The 18,094-nt window shown below is 61.3% G+C and overlaps 2 protein-coding genes across 2 annotated transcripts; one reads left to right on the top strand and one right to left on the bottom strand.

The window, feature by feature from the left end:
- Positions 1–5,372: 5,372 nt before the first annotated feature.
- Positions 5,373–8,017, bottom strand: RASSF7 (Ras association domain family member 7). Its single transcript, XM_070360625.1, has 6 exons — positions 7,886–8,017; positions 7,193–7,323; positions 6,296–7,008; positions 6,055–6,183; positions 5,898–5,979; positions 5,373–5,814 (listed from the first exon to the last, which is right to left on the bottom strand). Exons 2-6 carry the CDS (start codon positions 7,314–7,316, stop codon positions 5,783–5,785), a joined length of 1,080 nt encoding a protein of 359 aa, XP_070216726.1. The 5' UTR covers positions 7,317–7,323; positions 7,886–8,017; the 3' UTR covers positions 5,373–5,782.
- An 860-nt stretch (positions 8,018–8,877) lies between these two features.
- On the top strand, positions 8,878–18,094 carry LMNTD2 (lamin tail domain containing 2). Its single transcript, XM_070358973.1, has 17 exons — positions 8,878–8,894; positions 12,321–12,424; positions 12,714–12,737; positions 13,180–13,378; positions 13,468–13,620; positions 14,125–14,212; positions 14,329–14,484; positions 14,756–14,827; positions 14,910–14,998; positions 15,339–15,534; positions 15,690–16,159; positions 16,263–16,458; positions 16,547–16,666; positions 16,751–16,947; positions 17,184–17,305; positions 17,398–17,453; positions 17,876–18,094. The coding sequence occupies exons 1-17, from the start codon at positions 8,878–8,880 to the stop codon at positions 18,005–18,007; spliced, it is 2,391 nt and encodes a 796-aa protein (XP_070215074.1). The 3' UTR covers positions 18,008–18,094.

Here is an 18,094-nt window from a genome sequence, read left to right as displayed (position 1 = left end):
CCTCACACTCCTACACGCCGTCAGCATCGTCCCTGTGTCCTTCGAGAACCCCGTACCCTGCAGCCCTCAGTGGTTCCTTGGCGTTCGCTGGCACACCCTGCTCCTGCTCTTCCAAGGCCCAGGCAGGCCCAGACACGGGATCCACGCTGCTCTCCTCATGCCTGCAGGAGGGCGGAGCTGGACAAGGAGCTGCCTTGGTTCTGTCCAGCCCGGGCCAGCCCTTTCCCCCGCCATCAAGCCTGCACGAACACACAGGGCCAGAGCTGGGGGGAGGAGACAGGCAGGGCTATGATCCCTGACATAGGAAGGCAGGGGTATCAGTGTCCTAGGGCACAAATTTTTTCTCTCTCGGTCCCGAGCGCCAGAAGTCCAAAATCTAGGTGGACACCTGTGCTTTCTCTGAAATCTGTTGAGAGAACCCTTTCTTGCAGCTTCTGGGTTTTGGTGCTTCAGGCCTCCTCGGCTAATGGCAGCATCTGCCTCAGTCTCTGTGTCGCCTTCCTCCCTGTGTGTCTGTACCTTTCTGTCTCTTCAAAGTGCACTTGGCGTTGGATTTAGGGGCCACTCGGATAACCTGGGATGACCTCATCAAGCCGTGAAGCCCCTTTTTCCAAGCAGGGTGACAATGCCCAGGTCTAGGCATTTGGGTTAGGGTATCTTTTTTTGAGGGAGCACCATTCAACCTACTGCAGAAGGTAGTAAGGGTGCATTTGGAGCCAGCAGGACTGGAGGGGACCCTGCTGAGGGTCAGACCAGCAGGGTGAGGCAGGAACTCGGAGTCACCCTGACTTCAGGCCTGCCCCTGTCCCGGAACCCCAGGCTTCTCCCCTCCAAGCCTCTGCCCGTCTGCCCGTCGCCAGTCATGCCCTGTCCCAAAGCCGTGGGCCTCCTCAGGGGTCCCACAGGTTCCTAAGGGTTCCTTCCAGATCCATACAGTCCAGGCTTTGCTGACCCCCAACAGAACCAATCAGGCTCCTCGCTCCTTCCCCACCCCCCCACCACACTCTGCTCTTGAATTCCGATACTCAGGCTTCATACTCCTGAGGTCCCAGGCAGAGTCAGACACCTCCTGGAGCCCCGCACTTAGCCACCTGGGCAACAGATTTGAAGGAAGACGTGAAATGGCCGGGGTGGTGGGAAGGGGGAGGATGGACCCATGCCGGTTTGTGCCCGCTGGTGGGTCCAGCCCAGGCCTCTGTGAACTCGAGAGGGTGAGGGGTGGGGCGGTGAGCTGGGGGCAGGAGGGCTGCAGGAGGCAGCCAGGGTGGCTGAGGCTGCGGAGATATCGGGGAGCTCTTGCTTTGGAGGGGAACCCCAGCCCTAACTCTCCAGACTGGACGGTGGAGAACAAAAGGGGACCGGGCACCTCTCTGCCTGACTAGGGATCCCAATGACCCATGATTCTGCCTCTGAGCGGCTGAGAAGGGAGTGTAAAGAGCCCGGCCCATGACCATGCTTCCCAGGGCTGCCTCCTTGGGGCTCCACCAGGAGGGATGGACTCCAGGGCTGAAACGGACCTTTCCTTTGGTTTCTACCTTTCCAATGCCCGGACAGAACGGGGCAGAGGACGGGGCCAAGTCGCCCAGGGCCCTGAGCCCCGTGCAGTGGGCCCTCACGACGAGAGAGTGGCCAGGAGTTCACAAACCAGGCAGAGCCGGAGCCCCCTCTCCGCCAGGCAGACCGCCCCGGAGTGGGTGCAGGAGGCTCGTGCACTAAGTGGTCGCGAGCTCACCGCCCGTGCTACGCGTGACGGAGCCCAGCGATCCAAGGAGGCGCCCAGCTCGCGGGGGACTGGGGGCGGGGGGTTCCTAGGCGCCCGGGCCGTTCCACCTTGGGCCGGCGAGGGAGCGCCTCGGGTCGTACCACCCGCCGGCGGGGGAGCCGCCCAGCGCCTGGCAGCCTCCGGGCGCCGAAAGCCCCGCCCGGCAGGTGGCGGCCCCGCCCCGAGGCCGACGTGCGGAAAGGAACGCGCCGGCCTCGCCCGCGAGGGGCCGCTCGGCGGTGGGCGCGGCGTCCCGTCTCCGGCTCGCGTCCACTGGCTGCGGCCCGGCAGGGCGGGCCCGGCTCGGCCGACCATTGGTCGCGAGACCTGGGCATTTGCATACGGGCCGGGCGCGGGGTTCCGGGCTGGCGGGGGCGCGAGGGGGCCGCTGCCGCTGCCGCCGCCGAAGTTGGGCCGAGAGCCGGCGACGGCCCGCGCAGGGTCGCAGGTGACGCGCGAGGGGTCCTAGGCTCGCGGGCGGGAACTTGGGCCGGGCAGGGGCGGCGGGCTCGGACCGCCAAGTTGGACGGGAGGTGAGGCGGGGGTCGTGGGTGGGGGACGACTCCTCCTCCCGCACGGCGGTCCCTCCAGGCGCAGGGCAGCCACTGCCCACCGCACACTGCGCTGCTCCGGACCCACTGTGCGTGTGACAGCGGCTGATCTGTCCCTGGGCAGCGCGACCGCCCCGCCCCCTCTGTGACCCTGTGGGGCAGGGGACGGCCACGTCGGGTCAGAGGGAGCGTGCCAAGGCGGATGGTAGGCGAGGGCGCTGCACGGACTAGGTGGGCCTGTCTGCGCCCGGCAGTGGGCCGGGTGGGGAAAACGAGGGACATTCAGAGGCCTTTGCTGCCCTTCGCATGCTGGGCCTCAGGCCGGAGCAGATGCCCTCTTGGAGGGAACTCTCTTCTCCCTGTGTGTCTCAGGATGCCAAGGTGTGCAGGGCTCCTGGGACAGTCTTCCTGATGTCGCCAAGCTGAAGGCAGCCCTGGGCAGACACCGGTGTCATTGTCTGACCCTTGGACATCAGGACAGGACCGCCTGAACTAGCCTCTTGAGGGCCACCTCCAGGAACTTTCTTGACGAAGACGGTGGCAGATTTGGCTTTCCTGTGCCCTCTGCCATGTCAGCGAGGCCACTAAGGGAGTCAGGACTGTGAAGACACATTCGCAGTGCCCCCAGACACGCCCTCCCAGGCATGTGGGTTCCTGGAGGCCTGTCTCCCCTGTTGGGTGTTCCTCAGTTCACCGTGAAAGTCTTATGGTTGTGGAGCAGGCCCAGAGCAGCCTCTGGGCCTGCAGATGCCACAGAGGCAGGTTCTGTCCCCTCTCCCAAGCAATCTGGAGGGGAGGCCCAATTAGTTGGGCCCTTGTGTGGACTTGGACACCTCTCAGGAGGGACCCTACCCTAGTTAGCAGTTGATATGGTATGGTAAGTGTCACACCCAGCAGACTTGGTGGGCCAGGCTCTGCAGGTAGCAGGGAGGCTGTCAGCAGCTTTGGGGTTGAGAACCAGCGGTGCGGATTCGCTGCCACTGGCCCACGACCTTTTGTGAACCAGCCCCTGGAGGATCAAGTAGGAATCTGAGGCCAGGCAGGCCAGGAAGGGCAGTGCCTTCCCCCAAAACACAGTCTGGCCTCAGAGCAACCCTGAGGAGGGCTGCCCTGTACTCACACTGGGCAGTGTCCTGCCCTGCCTTCCCCTCGCTTGAGGGGAGCTAAAGAAGAGGGAAACAGAGGATAAGATGATTGGATGGCATCAGCGACTCAATGGACATGAGTTTGAGCAAGCTCCAGGAGACGGTGAAGGACAGAGGAGCCTGGCGTGCTGTGGTTCATGGGGTCGCAGAGATTCAGACACAACTGAGCGACTGAACGACCACTGGGCTTTCCTCCCCTCAGCACACCTCACAGTGTTGTTTTCAAAGTACAGTTTAAAACTCAAAAGTAAACCTTTCAGCAACTCAAAGATTTGCCTAGTGATCTGAAGCACTTCGGGCAACTTGGGGGTGGGGAGTGGGGTTTTGTTCACTTGGAGAAGGTTCTGCCCCTTTCCCACCCCGGAATGTGTGGGTTGCCTAAGGACCCCCTTTAAGCTGGAGAAGACTGCTCTCAGTGTCCCCAGAGGCAACCTTGGACCAGGGGCAGATCCCTGGCAGTGACTTCAGAAGGAATGGGTGTTCCCAGAAAACAGACACAGGCCAGGGGGCAAAAGCCCACCCAGGTCTGTGCCTGCTGTCCCCTGGGGAGTGGGGACGGGCGGGACACTGGGCAGGGCATAGGCTGGTCCTCCCCTCGCCTCCATGTGTGTAGGGGGGTCCCTGGGTGGCACCTGGCCTTGTGCCCTGCTGGCCTGTGTGCTCAGCTTGGGAGGTGAAAGGGCGCTAAGGCTCAGGGCTTGTGCCCAGAGGTCCATCCAACCCTGTGGACGCAGGTGGGGGATCCAGGTGAAGGAAGCAGGCCCCCCGACAGCCCCCAGTCCTCCCACCCAGCACGGGGCCTAACCAGCCCGTGTGTTCAGGGCTGCACCTTGTATGGCCTGTGCTTGACCCTAAGGAGAGTCACAGGTCAGGCAGGAGTGTGGACAGGCATGGGAATGGGCTGGGGGCTCCAAAGAGGAAACTGGGGCCAGAGCCTGTTCGCCCCCAGGCCTGTACAGCCACTCCTGACCCTCCTCCAGCACAGGTAGGAAGGGCCTGCTCCTGGTTCCCCCCACAAGCCAGGCGCTTGGTGGTCTCCTTGCACTCAGTACTTCATGTCCCCTACAGTCTGCCCCAAGGAAGCAGGGAACACCAAGCCTGGCTCAGGGGCCACCCCAGGAGAAGGGTGAGTCTTCCCCAAAGTTGCCCACCCCCACACTAAGCAGGAAGACCCCTGTGATCTAGGCTGTCCCGTTCTCTGTTCCTCAATGTGCGTGGCTGCACCCAGGTCTTGGAGCCCCCCAGGTTCTGGCTGGTGCAGAGCTCGCCCCTCCCAACCGCACTTTCGGAGCTGGGAGCTGGTGGCCCACCCCAGAGCCAGGGCTGTGGTTCAGACCTCGCCCTGCCCCAATTTCAAGGCTGCAGGCATGCGGCTAAAGCTTCATGCCTGGCTGGGGAGAGGAGATGGGGTGTTGGAAGGCAGGTCGGCACACCCTCTAGGGGCCAGCAAAGCTCCTGGGGCCTGGCAGACCCAGGAGTCCGGGGCCTGCCCCCGCAAGCTCTCAGGCTCAGGAAACCTGATGGACGGGTCTGGTGTGTCCTTGGATCCTCATATCCAGGAGCCACCCCAGAGGGTGCAGTGCTTCTTGCTGCTGGTGGGGAGCAGACCAGACAGGGAAGTCAGGCAAGGGAGGGGTCTGGACAGAAACCCAGGTCAGTGTCAAGGCTACTTCAGGCCCCCAGACCATCCAACCCCAGGCTGCCAAGGAGAGAAGCTACCCTGCCCCCAACAAGGAGAGGCCACTCCCCAGGGGTGGGTGGATACAGCTCCAGCTTTGGATTAAATAACCACGGGTCCCTGGGAGACCTCTGTTTCAGGACCCTTAACTGTGGCTAGCCCCAGGCAGTTCAGGGGACTACTCAGAGACCCTGCAGACCCTGCCCAGTGCAGTCTCAAGACACGCTTAAGCCATGGGAGGCAGTTTATTGAGGTTTTAATGTCGGGGTAGGGAGCCAGTGTACACACGGATGTGGGCAAGGATACCTCCCGCATGCAAGCACATACCCATAGGTTGAACACAGGGTCTGTGCACCTCCTGTCCCCAAGAAAGCTGTGGCCTTTGGGGGCTATGATGTCAGGGCTGGCCACGCCCCTAGCTTCTCCAGGGTCTTGGCAGATTCGACAAGGACTAGGGCAAGAGTCTTCAGCCTTCCCGTGCTCCCTGCAGCAGGAATCCTAGGGCTCCAAGGTGTCCCGTCTCAGGCTCCGGGTTCCAGGGCTTCCCACTGCACGGTGGAAGGAGTCTTCTGTGACCACGGGCTGGCCTCTGTCATCCAGGCTAGGCTAACCTTGGCTGCGGACATCCACTCTGAGGTGAGAGCTGCTACCTCAAGGAGTTCTGCCTCATGGGGGCAACTGTGGGGAGGACACAGACTTGAGAGGGCTGAGGAGGGTCACTGGAGGACCTCACCCCATCCAGAGCGGGGAGACAGACATACTCTCTGGGCTCAGGCTGGACACAAGGGCCGGACTCCGGGGGCCTCCCGTGAAGGGCTCTTCTCTGGATGGAGGCAGAAGATCCTATGGGAAGAGCAAGTCAGCTTGGGGCTGGGCGGGCCCCTCACCGACCTGGCCTCCCTCCAGAACTGCTCTGACCTGAGTGCCAGTGGGGTCCCCGTCTGGCCGTGGGGGCGGGGGCAGCGCAGCACCCGTCTGCTGGATGAAGTGCTGCAGGTTGCACTGACGCAGCTCCCGGTTCAGCTCCTCCAGCTCCTGGGCCTGGGCCTAGGGCACACGGGACCCTCAGGCTCTGATTCTGATTTGGAGACCAACGCCCACTCCCTCCCCCAACCCCGCGCTGGGGGCACGGGCTGGGGTGCGGGTCCTGTGGGTTCACCTGCAGGGCGTGCTCGGCAGCCTCCAGAGCCCGGCCCACCAGGGCGAGACTGCCCTGCACCTCCATGCTTTGCCGCTCCTGGGTGGCCAGGTCCTGGCGCAGGCGTTCAGCCACAGACGCGGTGGGCGAGGAGGGCCTAGGGGCCTCTGCAGCCAGGTGTAACTCGGCCTCCAGGGCACGGGCCTGGGCGTCCAGGGCCTGCAGTCTAGCTGCGTGCTCAGCCGTAGCTGCGCTCAGCGCCTGCAGACGGGCCTGTGCCTCGCGCTCCCGGGCCTGCTCCCGCCGCAGCTCCTGCTCCCAGAAGGCCTCCTGGCCCAGCTCCACTGCGTTCCTGCGCACCCTTCGCTCCAGGCCCTGCAGGTCTGTGCAGCAGCCCGGCACAGGCACTACGGGAGCCAGAGGCTCGGGTGGCACAGGGCCGGGGGCCTGCCCAGAGCACCCCAGGCTGAAGGTCAGTGCTTTGCAGGGCTCACGGTCCAGTGCTGGTCGAGGCTTTGGGGGAAGGCTAGCTCGGATGGGACAGCGCTCAGGGGGAGGGCAGCTGTCCGAGGAGGGCCTCCCAGCGAGGCTGGGTCCTGTCCGCCTCAGGACAAACTGGACATCACTGGCAAACTGTCCGCAGGTCGCTTGGGCACCCACAGGACATTCCTGGGGTAGCAGCTGCCGTTCCTTCTCTCTGAGACGCTGCACGAGCACAAAGCGGCCCGTCTGGCCTGGAGCCGGGGAAAGGGGTCAGTCAGCCCACATCCCTTACCTTTAGTCCATCTGGCTTGAGCAGCTGGGGGAAAGCAAAACGGACCAGCAACAGCCCCACCCTCCTGGGGGCCAGATGGGGCCCGGAGGCCAGGCGCCACTGCAAGCCACCTGCTGGGCCCATCTGTGCTTCAGGGAACTCACCTATGGCTTGGGCTAGTGCAATGACCACTTCTTGACAGGTGGTCTGCTCTGAAACCCCACAAACCACGCGCTGGATGCCGTCCACCCACACCTTCAGCTCCATGGCCGCCAGTCCTGAGAGCATGCCTGTCCTGCAGCGAGGGCGAGGGCCACGGGGTCAGGCCCCGCCTGGCCCCAGCTCGGCTTGGCCGGCTCTTCCTCCTCAGGCCTGCCCCGCACCCCGGAACTGGCTCGGGACTGCTGCCCCTCGGCATCTGGTGCGCAGCCCCACACGGAGGCCGCACATTCCTGGGGGTGGGGCAGCAAAGGCCAGTGCCCCCCCAGAGAGGGAACCAGAGGGCCCTCCCGCAGCGCTCGGAGGCTGCCCCACTCCCCAGCCTGCTCTCGGCCGGCCCCACTCCCGGAACCAAGCAAATCATTAACCAGACCGGGCCACCCGGCTTGAAGGGCACAGCCCCTCCCGCGGGGCGTCCGCGCGCAGCCCTCGACACCGCAGACCCGCCGCACCCGGCGCGGGCGGCCCCTCCCTGCTACCGCGCGGCCCCGCGCTCGCCGCGAGGCCGCAGTCCCCGCTCTCGGCGGGTGCAGGTGCGGCGCGGCCCCCTCGCCGGCCCGGCTCCCGCCCCTCCGTCGGAGTCGCAGCCCAGGGCCACGCCCTGCGCCGCGAAGGCCCCGGAACTCGGCGCGGCTCACCTGGACGCTGACCGGCCTCCGGAATCCGGACGCGGACTGGCTGCTGCCAGGCTCCGGGCGCCGCCGCAACCTGCCGCCTCCAGCGCCGCGGGAGCGCCCCGGCCCGCCGCCCCATTGGCTCGCTGCCCGCGCGCCCCGCCCCTCTCGCCCCCATTGGCTGCACCGCGCGCCCCGCCCACTCCGCGCCTACGCCCATTAGTCACCTACGCAGAGCCTTTCCCCTGGGCCTCCCCATTGGCTCCCCGCCCGCCCCGCCCCCGGCGGCGCCCAGGTGTGGGCGGGGCTCGGCGGCGCGAGGGGCCGAGAGCGCCCGGGTCCACGCGCGCCCCGAACCCGCTCACCGCGCGGAAGAGCGCTGCCTTCCGTGGCGCAGGCGGCGCGTGGGGCAGGTGCCTGGCCGCGTTTCCTGGCTGACTTTGGCAGAAGCCGTCCCGTCTGATGAGTCTCCCGCCTAAGGGACCGGGCGCCGGCCCGGGACCCCGCGAGCCTGGCTTGCACCCAGGAGGGCAACGGGGCTGACATCGCCCCTCCCCTCGCCTGGGACGTGATGGGACGCGCGGGAGTCCGGGGGCTCAAGACGGGAGGGAGTGGAGCTGGTTGGCCGCTGGTCCTCTCCGGCTGCTGCCAGGCTGACAATCCTGATGGGGGAGGGGGCCGCCAAGAGGTTGACTGGGACAAAGGCCTTGGGCTCTTTGTCTGAGGCTCAGTGGGGCCCAAGGCTGGCCCGAGCTGTAAACACACTCCTCCGCCAGGCGAGTCCTGCTATTCTGCCCGGAGATCCCCGGCCGGCGAGGCAGCCGGAGTCCCTCATAGTCTCAGTGCTCTCTGTGTGGATCAGCAGCAAGGACGCCTAGAACCTGCACTGCCCAAGTCAGACTGGCCCAGAGCGGGGGTTTCTCCCTCCTGCCCACTACAAGGCCTGCAGGAGCAAAAGTTGAAAGTCTGAATGAATGCATGGTGAGGGAATGAAGGTGGGGCAAAAAGTAGAGGGCATGGTCTTACGGGTCAGGTCTGGGGCTCACTTTTGTCCAGGTCCACGGGCAAGGGAGCTATTCGGTATTGTTCAGCCCCTAAGTCACATCCGACTCTTTCTGACCCCATAGACTGTAGTATGCCAGGCTCCTCTGCCCTCCACTATTCCCCCAACTTTGTTCAAACTCATGTCCATAGAGTTGGTGATGCCATCCAACCACCTCATCCTCTGTCACCCCCTTCTCCTTTTGCTTTCAATTTGTCCCAGAACCAGGGCCTTTTCCAATGAGTTGGCTCTTCGCATCAGGTGGCCAAAGTATTGGAACTTCAGCTTGAGCATCAGTCTTTCCAGGGAATATTCAGGATTAATATACTTTCTTCTCTAGCACAAAACATTGAAAGCATCAATTCTTCTGCTCAGCTGAAGGCTCTCAGCATTCTTCATGGTTCAACTCTCACATCCACACATAACTACTGGAAAAACCATCAGTTCAGTTCAGTTCAGTCGCTCTGTTGTGTCCAACTCTTTGCGACCCCATGGACTGCAGCACACCAGGCTTCCCTGTCCCTCACCAACTTGCGGAGCTTGCTCAAATTCACGTCCATTGAGTCGGTGATGCCATCCTACCATGTCATCCTCTGTCGTCCCCTTCTCCTGCCCTCAATCTTTCCCAGCATCAGGTTCTTTCCAATGAGTCAACTCTTTGCATCAGGTGGCCAAAGTATTGGAGCTTCAGCTTCAGCATCAGTCCTTCCAATGAACATTCAGGACTGTTTTCCTTTAGGATTGACTGGTTGGATCTCCTTGCAGTCCAAGGAACTCTCAAAAGTCTTCTCCAACACCACAGTTCAAAAACATCAATTCTCCAGCGCTCAGCTTTCTTTATAGTCCAACTCTCACATCCATACATGACTACTAGAAAAACCATAACTGACTAGAAGGACGTTTGTTGGCAAAGTAATGTCTCTGCTTTTTAATATACTGTCTAGGTTGGTCATAGCTTTTCTTCCAGGGAGCAAGTGTCTTTTACTTTCATGGCTACAGTCACCTTTGCAGTGATTTTGGAACCTAAGAAAATAAAGTCTCTCATTGTTTCCATTGTTTCCCCATCTATTTGCCATGAAGTTATAGGACTGGATGCCATGGTCTTAGTTTTTTTAATATTGAATTTTAAGCCAGCTTTTTCACTCTCCTCTTACACTTTCATCAAGAGGCTCTTTAGTTCTTCTTCGATTTCAGCCATAAGAGTAATGTTATCTGCATATATGAGGTTATTGATATTTCTCCTGACAATCTTGATTTCAGCTTGTGCTTCAGCCAGCCTGGCATTTCACATGATGTACTCTGCATATAAGTTAAATAAGCAGGGTGACAATATACAGCCTTGAAGTACTCCCTTGCCAATTTGAAACCAGTCCGTTCCATGTCTGGTTCTAACTGTTGCTTCTTGACCTGCATACAGATTTCTCAGGAGGAAGTAAGGTGGTCTGGTATTCCCATCTCTTGAAGAATTTTCCACAGTTTGTTGTGATCCACACAACCATATGGTTGTATACGGAAAACCACATGAAAAAAACATAGCTCTCACTATATGGACTTTTTTGAGCAATGTGATGTCTCTGCTTTTTTAATACGCTAAGTTTGTCATAGCTTTTCTTCCAAGGAGCAAGTGTCTTTTAATTTCATGGCTACTGTCACCATCCACAGTGATTTTGGAGCCCAAGAAAATAAAACCTGTCACTGGTTCTACATTTTCCCCCTTCTATTTGCCATGAAGTGATGAGACTGGATGCCTGATCTTAGTTTTTTGGATGTTGAGTTTCAAAGCAGCACTCTCACTCTCCTCCTTCACCCTATCAAGAGGCTCTTTAGTTTGTCTCTGCTTTCTGCCATTAGAGCGGTATCGTCTGTGTATCTGCTGCTGCTGCTGCTGCTGCTAAGTCGCTTCAGTCGTGTCCAACTCTGTGCAACCCCATAGACGGCAACCTACCAGGCTCCCCTGTCCCTGGGATTCTCCAGGCAAGAACACTGGAGTGGGCTGCCATTTCCTTCTCCAATGCATGAAAAGTGAAAGTGAAGTTGCTCAGTCGTGTCCGACTCTTCGAGACCCCATGGACTGCAGCCCACCAGGCTCCTCCGTCCATGGGATTTACCAGGCAAGAGCACTGGAGTGGGGTGCCATTGCCTTCTCCTTCTCTATATCTGAGGTTGTTGAAATTTCTCCCAGCAATTTTGATTTCAGCCTGTGACTCCTCCAGCCCAGCATTTCACATGATGTGCTCTGCATAGAAGTTAAATAAACAGGGTGACAAAATACAGCCTTGATGTGTCCTTTCCCAATTTGGGACCAGCCCGTTATTCCATGTCTGGGTCTAACTGTTGCTTCTTGACCTGCGTACAGATTTCTCAGGAGACAGGTAAGGTGGTCTGGTATTCCCATCTCTTGAAGAATTTTCCAGAGTTTTTTGTGATCCACACAGTCAAAGGCTTTAGCATAGTCAGTGAAGCAGAAGTAAATGTTTTTCTGGAGTTCTCTTGCTTTTTCTATGATCCAATGGATATTGGTAATTTGATCCCTGGTTCCTCTGCTTTTTCTAAATCCAGCTTGAACATCAGTTCTCAATTCACATACTATTGAAGCCTAGCTTGAAGAATTTTGAGTATGACCTTGCTAGCATGTGAAAAGAGTGCAATTGTGTGGTAGTTTGAAGATTTTTGGCATTGCTCTTCTTTGGGATTGGAATGAAAACTGATCTTTTCTAGTCCTGTGGCCACTGCTGAGTTTTCCAAATTTGCTAGCATATTGAGTACACCACTTTAACAGCATCATCTTTTAAAATTTTTAAATAGCTCAGCTGGAATTCCATCAACTCCACTAGCTTTGTTCATAGTGATGCTTCCTAAGGCCCACTTGACTCACACTCTAGGACGTCTGGCTCTAGGTGAGTGATCACACCATCGTGGGTATCCAGGTCATTAAGATCTTTTTTTGTATAGTACTTCTGTGTTTTCTTGCCACCTCTTCTTAGTCTCTTCTGCTTCTGTTATGTCCTTACTGTTTCCGTCATTTATCACGAACATCTTCACATGAAATGTTCCCCTGGCATCTCCAATTTTCTTGAAGAGATATGTGATCTTTCCCACTCTATTATTTTCCACTATTTCTTTGCAGGTTCATTTAAGAAGGTCTTCTGACCTCTCCTTGCTCTTCTCCGGAACTCTGCGTTCAGTTAGATACTATCGTTGTCATTATGTGTCCCAAGGCTCCTCACAGTCACTCCAGTGCTGTGGGTGAACCCCGGGAGGGAGGCTTCTGTACTGGGGCTTAGGAGCTAAAGGCACAGCAGTCAGTATGGCAAAGGGGCGGGGGAGGGCATGGAAGGGGCCCCCTGGGGCCAGAGTTCAGCAAGCCGCTGGCCCAGGTCCTCAGGGCTCACCCCTCCCTCTCTTCCCTTTCCCCAGACAGCTGGGCCCCAGTGAGGTCACATGCTTAGCACCGCCGTCCTTCTGGCCTGTGGACACACTCACAGAGCAGCAGTGCCCCCCAACACCCACCGACTGCCATGGTCAGCCAGGGAGGGCCCACGGGAGCCTCCCCAGGGTTGGTTGGGGCTGTTGAGCTGAGCGGGTGATGGTGGCAGGCCCTGTGGGTCACTCTGTGTCTCCTGGGTCTGCTGAGGTTAGCTGGGCTGTCGGTCAGCCCCTCACAGCTTCTCCTTAAGGCTGGACAAGGACGGGGCCAGGGTTCACCTGGGGCCCTGGTCTGGGTCTCCCTGGAGGCTCCTGGTAACAAACAGCCCCTCCCCTCTGGCTGCTGGTATCCATGGCAACCCTGTAGCTCCTTTCTCTCCCCAGGCCTGCTTGGACCTCAGGCCTCAGGTGAGTGTTGGGGAGGACCCCGGCTCTGAGGGGACAGAGACCGCACCAGTGAAGGACCAGCACCTTTGGGGACCCGTGCTCTAGGCTGGGGGACAGGCACTCAGGTCCTGGAGGCAAGGGTGACAGAGAAGAGATGACAGGGAATGGCTGAGCACCCAAGGACATTGTGCCAGGGGTGGGGTGGCCTGCTGCCTTGGTCTGCTCAGAAACGCGCAGGTGTAGACACTCAGGTGACTAGTAGTGTGCCATTCAGTGGGGCAGACACACACGCACACTCACACACACATACACACGCGCACCCCCTCTTGGAGAGCGACACCCCGTGAACCAGCAGGGCCGTCTGGGGGCACCATACACAAGGTTGGCTGTGTACGGAGAGCCCTGCAGGGTGCACACACCAGACCCGGTGAAGCCCCAGCACCCCTCCTCTACGCGCCCCCAGCAACATCAAGAATGGCCCCCAAGTCTTGTCAGGAGGCTGAAGACGCTGAGGAAGAGGCTCTCACGTCTCTGGTGGACCGAGAACCAGTGAGTGGCCACATGGGGCCTCCAGTGGGCGCCGCTGCAGACCCTGTGGCTTCCACACACCCTCAGAATGCCAAGCCCAGCTCCACCAGGATGGTCTCCTCCATCAACCTGCAGTAAGGAGGGGAGGGGTGTGGTCAGCTGCTCGGGCAGGCCAGCCAGACGGTAGGGCCTGACCAAGCAGCGAGGGGGGCTGGTGTTTCAGGTCGGCCTTGGACTCCCTGGACCCCCGCACCCTGCGGCTGCTCTGGGGGCAGAGGGAGTTGGAGATCCAGGCCCTGCGGTGGGCCATCCAGAATCAGCGTGAAGCCCGACACTGCCGTATCCTACAGGAGGTGGCTGGGCTTCCAGCCGAGAGGTCAGTGGTGTGCACTGGTCCCCCACCCACTCAGTCCCCGGCCCGTCCTTAACCTGGGGTTTATGTCTGATTCCAACGTCAACCACCAAGCCTGACCCCTGCCCTGACCCTGACCTATGCCTCTAGCCCCAGTCCTTACCTGGCTCTGATCCCCTGCCCTAACCCTGCTGCTGCTGCTGCTGCTGCTAAGTCGCTTCAGTCGTGCCCGACTCTTAGCGACCCCATGGACTGCAGCCTACCAGGCTCCTGTCCATGGGATTTTCCAGGCAAGAGTACTGGAGCGGGTGTCAATGCTTTCTCTGCCCTAACCCTAAAGAAGTTAATACACTGTAAACCACCCAGACCCTAGCCCCCAAGCATGTTGATGGGTGTTGAACCCAGCCTAGACCCGGCCTCCGACCCAGACGTCTTCAGGGCCTGACCCGCCTGCCTGGCCAGGGCACCCTAATGAGTGAAGAGGCTGCGGACCCAGAAGTGGAGCTGCTGAGACTACCCCTTCCCTAGGAGCTCAAGAAGTAAGGATAAGTTCCTGCAAAACCAGGTCCAAAAGCTGACGTTGGAGTTGAAAGCACAGAAGGAAAAGGCCCAACTGGTGAAGGGCAAGAGGGATCAGGGACGGGGGCGGGGCGGGGGGTGAGGCCGAGCCAGGGTGGGGCGGGCCAGGATAGGGGTCGGAAGGCCCCGCCCACTGCTGACCCACCCGAGCAGGAGAAGAAGCGTCTGGAGGAGAGGCTGCAGCAGGCCGAGGACGCGCTGCGGCAGCTGGAGGCCGAGCTGCAGGCCTTCCAGAAGTCCTGCCTCCTGCAGCTGGCCCGCTCCTCCTGGGTGGGCCGCGTGCTGCGGTCTTCCACGGGCAGCGTGGAGGTGAGCCTGGCTATGGGTGGCCCCCCAGCCCACCCTCCTTGGTCAGCTGGCTGCCCCCTTCAGACTGGTGCTTCCACTCAGGGGCCTTGGCCTCCCTGGAGGCCTGCCTCCTGGACCAGGGACGAGCAACCAAGCCTGTGGTCCCTCCCACCTGGCTCTTAGCAAGTGTGTGCCTCAGGTGCTGGGGAGGCTGGAGGGCAGAGTGGCCTTGGGCAGAGGGCTGTGCTCCCCGCCCCAGCCCCTGCCTGCTGGCCTCCTGTCCCCTTTGCAGGTGGTGACGGCAGAGACCCTGATGGACCTCAGTGACTTCTCTGAGAATGATCAGGCCCCCACTGCTGGGGAGGTAAATGAGGCCCTCCAGGTATGTTCTTGGATCTGCAGTCCTGCAGGAGCGTCAGGTCACCTGCCTGTTGTTCCCTGGCCAGGGTTTCCGGCTGGAGGATGTGGACTGGAACAGCATTGCACACCGGTACCCCAACCTCTTCACCAACCTCGAGTCCAGCTCAGATCAAAAGTAACTGCACTGGATGGGGACTCCCCAGGGGGAGGTAGAAGAGGGGAGGGCCTGCCTTGGCTGGGATGAACCAAAGTCCAGTTCCATCCTTTAGTGTCTGGGGACAGGTCATTTAAACTTTCCAAGCGTCAGTTCTCTGACCTGCAGCTTGCAGTCAGGGATGAAGGGAAATCGTTCTGGGGTCATCTCTGTCTACCCATGAGCCCTTTGCTCAGGTGGGGTCCTAGGGACTGGGGCCACAACTTGGTGGGCCCTGCCCCCATCTGATGGAGGTCAGATGGGGGCAGAGCTGGTGTCCAGGAGCCAGAGGTCTGGGCAGCAAGTTGGTCATGACCTGCAGGCACCCCCGGACCTCGCAGCTCCCAACAGCCTCACCGCCTGACCAGTGGAGCTCAGAGCTGTGCTGTAGGCACCAAGAGCACAATCTCAAGAGTGTCGAGTGGAGCTCCCTGCCCTTGGCGGGCACCAGCAGCTCTGGGGGTGCCGACTCCGAGTCCAGCAACAGCCAGCTGGCGGCGCATAGTCGCGTGCATACAGTAACAGGGGACCCTCCCTCAGTGCCTAGCCACACTGCCAAGCAGGTGGAGGCGCGGGCACAGAGCCTCTGCAGGGACAGTCAGGCAACATTCGAAGGTGGAGCGGGGCGGGTCTCTCCTGGTTTCTTCCCCTTCCCACGCCTGCAGGACTGTGATCTCTGCCCCAAGCCCCGAAGGACATCCCCCTAACCTCCTGGCTTTCACGGTTGCCCAGTGTGTGGGGGCCTCTCCAACCCTGTCCCTGGGGGTTAGGGTGGGCTTGGAGGACTCCTGCCGCTGCCTTTGTGCTCTGGCGTGAATCCACTGGCCGCCCCACCCCCCACCAAGTACTGCATGGTATTTCTCTGCTTCTCCCAGGTGCGGGGGGCCACTATCCCTCCTGCTCAGATCTGATCCCTAGTGCTGCTCCTCTCCCACATGGACCTTCAGGGCACTGCGGGCCAGGTCCAGCCTCACAGGAGATGTCCTCGGTGGACCCTGGACCCTCCAAATTGGGGTTCCCCTCCCAGGCAGCCCGCCTCTCCGTGCATCTCCAGAAAACCCACTCAGACGAACAGGGCAAGAATGGCCCGGAGCCTGAGTCTGGGGTGGATTCCCATCTCTGGCATTCCAGGCGCTGTCCAAGGTGAGGAGGGGACCCAGCTGGGACTGCAGGGTCAGGTCTCCTAGAGGGACTGTGGCGGAAGGGACCCCACTGACTTGGCACAGAGCCCCTGCCTGCACTCCAGCCCCAGCCCCTCGGGCTCCTGCCTGAAGATCATGGCGGTTAGCCGCCGCCAGAGGTTCGTGCGCATCCTCAACCAGTCGCTGGAGGAGACGGTGGACCTGGGCGGCTTCGTGCTGCAGCAGCTGGTGCTCGACTTCCCCGTGTGCATGTACCGCTTCCCACCCAGCACCCTGCTGCCTCCGCGGCACCACATCACGGTGAGCCCCGCTCCCCGCGCCCCTTGAGGCCCAGCCCTCCAGCGGCCAGCCCTTCACCCGGTGCCCCTCACCCCCCGGCTGTTACCAGGTGTGGGGTGAGGGGCCCTGCAGTACCAGGCGGCAGCAGCTCTCCTCCTTGGGCCGGGAGCCCGTCCACTTCTACTCCAGCCGAAGCTGCGTGACCCTCCTCCTGAACCCCCAAGGCGAGGTCAGAGCAGGTCCCAGCGCGGGTGGGGGGACGGGCCGGCTTTGTGGAGTAGGGGTGACTTCCGTGTTTCCCACGGCCTCGTAGGTCCTCAGCGAGCACCAGTCCCCACACTGCGTGACCCCAGTGTCCAGGATCTTCGCAGACAACACCGACTTGTCCATCGACTGTTTCCCACTTTCAGAGGCCCGGCCCGAAGCTGACCTTGCGGAGCATCAGCCCCAGCCTCGACCCCCGCGCAAGGGTCGGGTGCGGGAGGCCCGGGCTGGGCGCCGGAGGCCGGGGTGGGGACCGCGGGTCCTTCAGTGCCTGCTTCCTCCCCAGGGTTAGGGTTAGGGTTAGCCGCCCAGGACTTGGCAAAGACCCCAGACTCCCTGCTAGGACTGCCCCCCACCTCCCCAGGTCCCACCCTTCCGCCTGTTCTGGCCTCCCCTCAGGTCTTCCACCTCCCCAGGCCGCGTCTGCCCCGGGACCACCCCTTCCCGCTGGCAGGCTGTCTCTCACGACCCCTCCTCGCCAGGCCAAGGGTCCAATTGCCCCGCTTGAGTACCATCAAGCTCCTCCGCCAGCGGGAGGCGCCAGTATGGCCCGAGGACGTGGCCCAGACCCACCCAGAGCTCTTGCCCTCCATCCCCATCCCCGGTGAGTGCTGAGTGCGCAGCTGGGAGGAACGTGGAGGAGGGGCGGCCGGCAAGGAGGGGGCGCCCGGCGCACCCCACCCATCCTCTTCCCAGCAGAGGTCGGGGTGGGCCTCCAGGACTGCCAGGGTAGGAAGGACCACAAAATCCGGGTGAGTGCCCCGCCCCGCCCCGCCCTAAGACCACGTCCACAGACCCCGCCCCTCCACCAGGCCCCGCCCTCAGGCTCCTCCACCAGGATCCCCCGCCCTTAGGCCCCTCCGGCCCTCAGACCCCTCCCCTCCACCGGGGCCCTGGCCTCACCCTCAGGCCCCGCCTGCCCTCAGGCCCCGCCTACCCTCAGGCCCCGCCCCACCCTCAGACCCTGCCTCTCCACCAGGCCCTGCCCTCAGACTACGCCCCACCCTCAGGCCCCGCCCCACCATCAGACCCCGCCTGCCCTCAGACCCCGCCCCACCATCAGGCCACGCCCCTACCCCGCCCCTTCACTAGGCCACGCCCATCATCAGACCCCCGCCCCCTGCCAGGCCCCGTCCCTTCCCGTCCAGCGGCCTCTCGGGTTCCGCCCCCCCAGGTGTGCCGGAAGAGGGTGGACTGCGGCTGTCCAATGGTGGCGCTGTCGGTGCAGAGCACGGCTGAGAGCAGGTTCGGCTTCCGCTTCCTCAGCTGCCCGCCCATCACCGTGGACACTCGCTGGCCGCTGTAGGGCCGGGCCTGGCGGCCTGCGCCCCCAAGTCTCCACGACTGTGGCGGTGGGGCAGGAAGAAAGCACGGGAGGCAGACGGTGCCGGCT

This window comes from Bos mutus, chromosome 22, assembly GCF_027580195.1.
Source record: "Bos mutus isolate GX-2022 chromosome 22, NWIPB_WYAK_1.1, whole genome shotgun sequence".
Lineage (NCBI taxonomy): Eukaryota > Metazoa > Chordata > Mammalia > Artiodactyla > Bovidae > Bos > Bos mutus.
Note: the sequence above shows the minus strand (reverse complement) of the source record. Positions and strands in the feature narration are given on the sequence as shown.